At 46.0% G+C, this 9881-nt stretch overlaps 1 protein-coding gene across 1 annotated transcript in view; it reads left to right on the top strand.

Moving 5' to 3' along the window:
- The first annotated feature begins 8013 nt into the window (after window positions 1–8013).
- Window positions 8014–9881, top strand: part of Psat1 (phosphoserine aminotransferase 1) — a 19709-nt gene continuing 17841 nt past the window's right edge. Inside the window, exon 1 of the mRNA XM_031389838.1 lies at window positions 8014–8204. Coding sequence (XP_031245698.1) covers window positions 8145–8204 — 60 coding nt within the window. The 5' untranslated portion in view covers window positions 8014–8144. The remainder of the gene's footprint in view (window positions 8205–9881) is intronic.

Raw genomic sequence — 9881 nt, 5'->3', positions numbered from 1 at the left:
CTTTGTCGGAAAGAGCTGCACCTAGATCTCTCTTCCAGCCCCGGCATACTTTTGGCACTCACTCGGAACTAAGTCAGATTCCATCTCTCAGGCCTCGAGGTCCCCAGTGGTGTCTGAGGGACACAGGAGTTTGAGAACCACAGCTTCCATCCCAGATCTCGCTGTTTCTGAGACGCCATATCTTATGCCTTTCCTGAGCTGGGCATGTCAGCAGCCGGCTCCCCAGTGGCGAGGCATAAACGCAGACCAACAGTTTACCTCTTCTTCCCTCAGAACTCACACTTCTTCTTTAACCTACACCGTGCAGAGAGGTCTGCTGTAAACTTTGAGTGGTCCTGCAAAGTCAGAGATCATGACTGGACTTTGTGCAAGTCGACTGAAGTGAAGTCTTTGGCAGTGTCCTGCATGTAGTGATGCCATCAGTGAATTCATCAACCTAGAGGTCCAGTCCCGTGGAGATAAACTAGGACCGGATGTAGTGCTCAGCTTCAGCGGAAATGAGGAAGTGCCTGGGCAGCCATGGGCTGCAGAGGGCTACCTTAGGCTCCTTGGGTTTTCTTGGCTGGTCTTACACCAGTTGTTACTTCAAGCTTTTAAATAAGCAAATTCTGAAAAGAGTACTATTAAGTTTTGAACGTTCCCTAAATTCAAAAGAAATAATGAACTCACACAACTTCTCAGTGTTATAAAGACTATTATTTTTCTCACTTATTTCTACAGAAAAATGAAGGGTTGGGATATACTTCCGTGGTGAATGCTTATTTAGTATTTATGAAACCCTGGGTTTAATTCTCAGAACCACAATAAGTAAATAAATAGACATCCTCCTTCCTGCCTTGTTCACCCACTCAAGAAATGCCAGGCTGGTGGTGACGGCGCATACCTTCAGTCCTGGCAGAGGTAGTGCCAGGCGAATCTCTGAGTTTGAGGCCATCCTGTTTGATAGAGTGAGTTCAGGACAGACAGCTAGGGCAGAGAACCCCCAGACTCCCAGGATGCATGCTGCTGTGAACCCAGCTGTGAAGAGGCTGGTGTAGCCGGCCTTTCAGCAACGTGCATGCCAGTGATAAGGAAGTTCTGAGAGAAGTGGTTAAGAGCTAAGCTAAAGGGTGCAGGTCAAGTACCATGAAGAGTTTGGTCGCTCTTCTAAAAGCCTTTGGAGCCACTGGAGTGGCTCTAAGAATTAAAGGCTCAAGCTGGAGAGATAGCTCAGTGGTTAAGATCACTGACTGCTCTTCCAGAGGTCCTGAGTTCAATTCCCAGCAACCACATGGTGGCTCACAACCATCTGTAATGGGATCCAATGTTCTCTTCTGGTGTGTCTGAAGACAATGATAGTGTATTCATATACATAAAATAAATAAGTAAATCTTTTAAAAAAAAAAAGAGTGAGAGGCTCTACTCCTTGGAATCTGGGGAAGTTGGCTATGGTTGCTGGTTTGGATATTTAAAGGCAAAATCAATGTAAGAAGACCCAGGTCCAGGAATCTGGGAGAGACGATGTTGTTCAGACTGGGCAGGCTTAGTGGGAGGACAGAGGTAGGCAGAGAGGAGGAAACTGACATAGAGAAGAATGGTCTTGATGCTGAGGCTGTGTAAAGATCCTCCTTGAGGGCCAAGCACATTGTTGCTGGTCTGTAATGTTAGCACTTTGGAGGTCAAGTCAGGTGATTGGAGGTTAAGCTCATCTTCAGCTACCTAGTGAATTTAAGGTCAGCTTGGGCTACACAAGACCCTGTTTCATACAAACAAACAAACAAAGCAAAATCTTTGAAACTTTTCAGAATGGCGCTTCAATCAGACCTCTCAGGGCTCATCCCTTTGTTCATTTCATGGTCAGCCCGCCCTGGGTTGCTCACTGTGCTTCATAAACCAAATAGAAGAAACTTTGACCTGCACAGAGCTTCCAGGAGACAGTGTGATAAACAAAACTACAAAGTAGCACGTGAGGGGCTCATGTCCAAGAAATAAAAGGATCAGGAGCTTGAGGTATGGAGGGACAGACAGAGGTTGTGGCTTAAGCAGGGCACTGCACAGGCCTCATTGGATGAGCAGCATCTGTACAACAGAAAGGCAAATACTTAATGGGGATAAAAGTGAAGAGAGCAGGGTAAGGAACTGGGACAGTGAAGTGGGCAGGGAGGACAGACAGACAACTCTTCCTGTGGGGGCTGGGATCCAGGATGCAAAAGAAGATAACAGATTTGACATTTTATTTCTCTTTGTTATATACACTGTGGTTATGCCCTGTCGTGGTTTGAATGGGGATGGTCCTCATAGACTCATGTATTTGAATACTTGGACCCCAAATGGAGGAACTCTTTGGGAAGGATTAGGAGGTGTGGTCTTATTGTCTGTGTCACTGGGGGCAAGATTTAAGGTTTTAAAAGACTTACTCCATCCTCTCCCCCCCCCCCTCTCTCTCTCTCTCCCTTTTCCCTCCCTCCCCTCTCTCTGTCCCTCCCTTTCTCACCTCTACATTTGTGCATCAAGATGTGAAGGATGTTAGGCAGTGGATTCTAGCATTTTTTTGTATGTGCTAACAGCTCATGAATAATACCCTATATCTGTGTAACCAAAGCTCAGCCATTGTACAAAACACATACCTCATAAAGAAGCTTTTTTTCTGTGTTGTCCACAAAGAAGGGAGGGCCCTGAAGAATGCAGGTGCACTCTGGGTGCCCTTTCTACATCTGCTTTGCAAAGCACACATTGTAACATAATGCTGGAGATTAAATTATATTTCCCTCCATATTTTCCTCTTTCCTCAGCCCCATAGTTAACCAGTTTCTTGGGCATGATCCTTGTTTATAGGGAAAACTCCAGGACAACTTTATACAGCTTATGACCCGTAGGCTCAGCACAGATTGTAACATAGATTTTACACTTCACAAATGCAGAGTTTAGCAGAAGTTTAAAGCTTTGATTGTTTAAAAATATTGGGAAGTTGGGTGAGTCATGCCTACCTGTATTCTCAGAACTGAGGAGGCTGCAGATCATGAATTTGAGGCTACCCTGGGATACTCTGGGATACATAGAAAGGGTTTGTCCAAAATAAAACAAAATACAAATTAGGAAATTTCACATAAAATCTGGTGTTCTGACTTTTCTTTCATTCTAGAAGGTAGCTTGAACAATCTCCTTGCCCACCTGGTACCAAGCAGCTGAATCACAACTCTAGCTCTCAGGTACATTACAGTCTGTTAATTGGGATATCTGGTGCCACTGTCTCAAGGAACACTTTAATCACCAAAGTCATCATTCAAAAGAAGCTGGTGCTCATGTGTGTTTGGTGGTGCATTATGGGAAAGGACGTGTGCAATTAGGGGAAACAAATATAAGTTCAAATCTACCTTCAAAGCAGAGCACCACACAAGCTATTCCCCTTGATAACCAGACCCTCTTCTCTTGAACCCTATAAAAGGGAAAACATATACGTGTTGAGGGACTAAGTGAGATTTTCCTGGGCTGGAAGGAAGGCACACATATCACTGTGTGATCAGATTCCATAAAATATGTTACTAGAAACTGCAGGGCCCCAGGGAGGAATGGCTATATATTAGCATATAGAATGTTAACTATCTGTGTCCCTTATGGGAACTGTATTAGTCAGGGTTCTCTAGAGTTATAGAACTTTTTTTTTTTTTTTTGGTTTTTCAAGACAGGGCTTCTCTGTATATCCCTGGCTGTCCTGGAACTCACTCTGTAGACCAGGCTGGCCTCAAACTCAGAAATCTGCCTGCCTCTGCCTCCCAAGGCCTGGGATTGAAGACATGTGCTACCACCGCCCGGCTGAGTTACAGAGCTTATGGAATGTCTCTACATATTAAGGGGATGTATTGTGATGACTTACACTCTGTAGTCCAACTGACCTAACAGTGGGCAGCTTTATATGGAAAATCCAAGAATCTAGTAGTTGCTCAGTTCCACGGGGCTAGCTGTTTCAAGCTGATATTCTGTACTAGGTTCTAACAGATGTGCTGGCAAGTAAGTGCAAGTAGGTGAAGAGTGAGTTTTCTTTCTTTCAACGTCCCTATGTAGGCTTCCAGCAGAAGGTATGTACCCCCACGCCTAGATCTGGGACTTGCTTTGTTCCAGGCTTACCTTGAATTTAGAGATCTCCTAGCCTCAGTCTCCTGGGATTAAAGATGTGTACTACCTTTCCTGGGTCTAAGCATTTCATGACCACTGTGCTTCAAGATCTCCATGCCAAGATCCAGCAGGTCAGAAACTTGTGTCTTCCAGCCTCAAGATCTGGATCACAGGTGTGCCTTCCAATTCTGGATTGTAGTTCATTCCAGATATAGTCAAGTTGACAACCAGGCATAGCTACTACAGGACCCAAGACTAGTAGGAAACTGAGAATAGGCATATAAAACTGGACAGTAGTGATAACAGCCAGGTTTCCTGGGACAGAAGGCAAAATGAATGTGTAGCCATTTTATCTCGTCAGTGGATAGGGAGAAGAAGCCAGAACTGTACCAGCAGCCTGAGGAATCCCTTCTCCCTTAGTGACCTCTGCTCAGACAGCCAGCTCATTGACTGTGCAGCAGAAAACAATTTCAGGACAAGTCAGAGGGAAGCAGTTAGTGAGTTTATGAAATATCCAGACAAGAGAGACTGTTTGAGAAGGATAATACCTACTAAAGACAAGGGTGTGGGCTTCCAAATAGTCACACAGCTGTGTTTGCAAGGGCTGGATATAAGACTCTGTGGCTTTAAATTACATTGTTCACAAGCTGTAAATTCCAATAGTTTAAAGGTTCAGCAAAGCTTAGAACTTTTAGCAAAAAGTAAATACATGTATGAGCTGGTTTAGTTACTCCTTTTCCTTTGATAAATGAACTGTAAGGTAGTTTTATGAGGTGCATTGTTGAGATTTAGGGATTAGAACTCACAGACGTGCTGTTTTTACGCATTTATTTACTTATTTTGCAGGGAGGTGCATATGAGCCATGGATCAGGTCATCAGGCTTGGTGGCAAGCGCCTTTACCCACTGAGTCATCTTGCTGCCCCTACTGACAAGTAAGCTGCCTCTAAGCAAGCTGGTGCTGAAAACTGGACCCAGGGCTTCATAAATACCAATCAAGAGCTCTATCACTGAGCTATATTTTTAACCCTAGTTGGTTGTTTTTAATATCCTTTTTGGGAAGTGATTGTGAAAACACACATCATGTCTGTTGACAACTTTGGCGTTGTCAGCTGTGCTGAATTTTTTTTTTTTACAACTTTTATTATTTTTTCTTTTATGCATATGGGTGTTTTGTTTGCCATGAAGTCAGAGGTGGGTGTCAAGTCTCCTGGGACTGGAATTAGAGATGATTCTGAGCTACCGTGTAGTGGGTCCTGGGATTAAATTCAGGTCTTAGGAAGAGCAGCCAGTTCTCCAGTTCTCCTCAGCTTTCCAGCTCTATATGAGTTTCTTGATCCTCATTCAACAAACCACACTGTGGGAAACTTTTGATTCTTTTCCTGTCCTTCTATCCTGCGTCATCCCCATTCCCTCTCTGGGACTGGACTCGAGTTCAGAGCTCAAAGAAGACTGAAGGCAAACACTGTTCTAGTAGATTAACTCTGTGTGCATGTGTGTGTGTGCGTGTGTGTGTATGTGCATGTGTGTGTGTATGTATGTGCGTGTGTGTATGTGTGTGTTGTTTAAAACCACTATTTTACATAAAACAGTGGGTCTTGTTGAATCTTATTTATCTGATATAAGGGCTGGGAATGAAACTTTTCATTTGTGCAGTTTTGTTTTCTTTTCCTCTTTAAAAAGTCTTTTCTTTTCTTTGTTTTTAAAGACCAAGTTGTTGCAGGATATTTGATCACACTGTGAACCCTCAAGTTTGTGTTATTTATTGAAATAACTTGTTTCCAGTGTGGTGTGGCTCATCCCTTAGCATACATTTTTAATTCCAAACAAGAAAGGTAGTAAAGTTAAAACTAAAAGTTAGTAAAAGTTAGTAAAAGTAAAATAAAATAAAAAGTAAAAGCTAGTTTGTAGAAGGAAGCAGCCATGTTTGAAAGTGTTGTCTAGTTGAGTGGCAGACAAAGTGACAAATCAGAGAAAGACTTGACAGAGGAGACTATGTTCAACTCTCAGGAGGAGAGGAAAGGGAAGCTAATAAAGAGAGCAGAGAGATGAGAGAGAGAGAGAGAAAGAGAGAGAGAGAGAGAGAGAGAGAGAGAGAGAGAGAGAGAGAGAGAGAGAGAGAGGCTGGGAAGGTGGGAGAGAGAAAGGAGACAGTTGTACAGAGACAGGTTAAAGAGAAAACAAGCTGGACACAGATAGACAGGACAAGCCATAGAAAGAGGAGCCAGCAGATTAGAATAGATTGCCAAGTCAATATGATTGCCAAGCAGAGAAATTCAGGAGAGGTTGAGAGAGAGGCCAGATAGAATCAGTTAGCTTGGAGAGGAGTTTTGAGCCAGAACAGTGGAGTTAAACTAGCCAACAAGAATACAGAAAGAGCTAGTAAACGTGAGCTTATTGAGCAGTAAATCTCAGAGGCTGAAAATATTATAGGTCTAGATTAGGTTGTACAGAGGCCAGAAGCTTCCAAGACTGGGCCCAAGTTAGCAGACTGAGGCAATTAGTTTCCAGACAACAACTAAATCAGGTGAATAAAGTTTACCAAGTTTCTTTGTATAGTCCTGGCTGCTGTCCTGGAACTTGCTCTGTAGGCTGGCCTTGAATTCAAGATAGGCTTACCTCTACTTCTACCTCCCCAGTAAGACACCACCCATCTCCAGCTATGCAAGTTTTTAAACTAAGGTGTTGAAGAAGGCTGTGACCTGGCTTTATTCAGCTTTTCTAACCATTTTGCTCTACTACTCCCAGACTCCAAGGAGTGTTTCTGTTCACAGCCACATCATCCCTTCTACAGGCTATAGAAAACAAACAAGAGCCCAAATTCAAAAAGGCTGGATTGCAAGCCTGTCAAACTGAGGCCACAGATGCTGAGGTCGGCATTAACGCTAAGTAGGCACTGTGCCTATTCCTGCCACCCATTGCACAAAAGAACCTGGGAAAATGTTTTCGTAGTAAAGGAATCTGGGTTAAACTGCAGAGTAGGGGGAAAATGCTTTTAAAAGGTTCTGGACTTCAAAAGAACTACCCTAGCATAGAAGGGGCCTTCTTGTTCCAGAATCTCAAGCGAGCCTCCAGCACAACTCCTTTGAAAAGGGAACTTGTGTGGAAAAGTTTGAACAGATTTGGCCCTGTGCCCAGCTCGGCTCAGGGCCACATTCCTCTGGTCCTGACTACGTTCAGCTTGCGTGTTATGCTCCTGTTAATACCTCCTTACAGCTTGAAGGGCTCCTGCACAAGAGCCAAAACCGGTTCCTGCTCCTCTGTTCATGAAAGAGATGAGAGAAGGGAGACTCAGCAACTTGCAAGAGGCTGTCCTGGATGAGGGTGGGGGTGGCTGTTGGGGTGTAGTAGGGCTGCCCCCAAAGTTCTTAGCCGCCCGTGGTGCAGTGAGTTAGAGTGCAAATACAAAGGCTTTTTTTCTGATATTTTTGAGACAGGGTCCTTCTGTGTGGCCCTTGGCTGGCCTTCAAGTAGCTGTCCTCCTGCCTCAACCTCTTGAGTGCTGTGATTATCAGGTGCGCCGGGTCACAATCGTATGACTTCACTCCAGCCCTTTCTTCACCCTGCACATCCTTCTTTGAGTGTCCTGTCTCTACATCAGAGTGTCTGTGAGGGTCTTAGGAAAGTCTGGTGAACTAATGGGGACTGGCTCTGGAACAAATGTAGCAGAGCCCAGCCCAGCTGGGGGTGGGCGCGCCACCTCGAAATTGTTCAGAGGCTAGGACAGGGGACTCTGCGCCCAGAGGTGCGCGAAGGCAGTAGGCACCTCGCCACGCGGGTGGCTGGTGCAATCGCCTGCTCTCTTGCGTTGACAGCTAAGGCGGATTGAAATTCTAAACTTCAGGAGGAGCAATTGATCGCAGGCTCCGTAGTGAGCGTGGCCAATGGGGAGGGGAGTTTCTGAGTGTGAGCCAATCAGTGAGTGGCCTGAGACAGCGAACCAATGGAGCGCCGACTCTGCAAGCTGCAGCCCGTTCTGCCTTTGCATCCGGAGACGCGGGCTGTTCGCGAGGTCTCTGCTCCTGCCACTTCCCCTGCTGTCGCCTTAGCACCATGGAAGCCACCAAGCAAGTGGTTAACTTTGGGCCCGGGCCTGCCAAGCTGCCACACTCGGTAAGATGGCTGGGGTTCGGTCGGAGTGCAGGCTTCTGGATGTGGGGCGTCGGGATGCGGCTATTGAGATTCAGACTTTGGTGAGCGGGATGCCACCGTGGAGCTGAGGCCGAAATGCGCTCCTGTACACAGGTGTGGGCGCTTACTTGCAGCTTCAAGCCCGACCTTCTGGCGGTGTGGCCTCTGCGGCTCCGGCGTGCACCAGCGAGCGTGGGAGTGTGAATGAATGGGCGGTCAGGGCGAGCACGTCTCCTTCCGGGGAGCGCAGGCTCCAGCTCCGGGCTGGGAACGTAGTCCTCAGAACTCGGAAATTGAAAGCTGCCGTTTTTTTCCCCTCTTCGCCTCCACCGAACCCACCCAGCCCTTAAGGCTTTCTCTTGGAAACCTGCTTGTCTCCTCTGACTCTGAAAGGGTTTGGTCTGTTTGGCCAAGTTCTGTTCACTTGATCCGTGTGCCATCCCGTCCCGTCCTGCACGGGTTCCTCCCGCACCCCAGCTGTGCGGAATGAGATGCCTCTCGTGGCCTGGAGCCCATGGACCAGCTGCCCAAGCTGCTATCTGATAATCGGTTGCCACAGAGCGCAGGCATGGCCAAGAATTGTACAATTATCTTTTGTTGAACCCTGGCGATCTCCCCGGGACGCCACGGTCTCTGTTGGGTAGAAACAGAATAGTATAAGAGAGGGAAAGACGCCTTGCTTTTGTAGAGACAGCCGTACAGGCTGAGAACAGGGCTTATTCTGCAGCCCTTGCAGTCTATCTTCCGTGAAGGCCTTTAGTAGAACTGTGGGAACTTCTGGAGGCCTCTCCCCCTCCCCCATCCCTCTGTGTTTTGGAACGCTTTTTTTTTTTTTTTGGCCAGGTGGGGTAAGGCAATGTCTCAGTACAGTCTAGCCCAGAATATACTTTGTACCGCAAGCTGGTTTTGAACTATTCCTGCCCCTACCTCCCAAGAGAGGGTGTCTTAGTTAGGGTTACTATTGCTGTGATGAAAAACTGTGACCAAAAGCAGCTTGTGGAAGAAAGGGTTTATTTCACTCACAGTTCTCTATAACAGTTCATTAGCAAAAGCAGTGAGGACAGGAACCTGGAGGCAGGAGTTGATGCAGAGGCCATGGAGGGGCGCTGCTTATTGGCTTGCTCTCCGTGTTTTTCTCAGTCTTTATAGCACTCAGGATCAGCAGCCCGGGGTGGTACCACCCACAATGTCAAGTTGATATAAAAGTAGTCAGCATGTAGGAATTAGAGGCATGTGCGATTAACTTCAATGGAGGAGCCTTCTTGATTTAGTTGAATTATAAAGATTAGAGAAGCTTTCAAAATATTTTTGGCTGTCATAAAGAAAAATGAAATTTATGAAATGCTGTATGTGAGACTGGAGAGATGGCTTGGGGCTCCAGCTGACCCAAGGTCTCTGACCCAGGGTCTCTTTCTTTATAGCCTTCTGGTTATCCTGGAACTCATGTAGACCAGGCTGGCCTTGAACTCACAGAGATCCATCTGCTTCCACCCTAGTGTTAGGCCTAAAGGTGTGCGCCACCACACCTGGCCTGAGCCATTTTTTATTATAGATATCTTTTATTTACCTTCCAGGATCCATTTCTTGTCTAAGCAACAGTCAACATATTGACATTTTTATTTAAGAAAACTGAGCGGGCTCCCTCTCTTGTAGTTTTAA

Source organism: Mastomys coucha, unplaced genomic scaffold (genome assembly GCF_008632895.1).
Source record: "Mastomys coucha isolate ucsf_1 unplaced genomic scaffold, UCSF_Mcou_1 pScaffold21, whole genome shotgun sequence".
In the NCBI taxonomy this organism is placed as follows: Eukaryota; Metazoa; Chordata; class Mammalia; order Rodentia; family Muridae; genus Mastomys; species Mastomys coucha.
The sequence above is the reverse complement of the archived record's forward strand: the minus strand, read 5'-3'. Positions and strand labels throughout refer to the sequence as shown.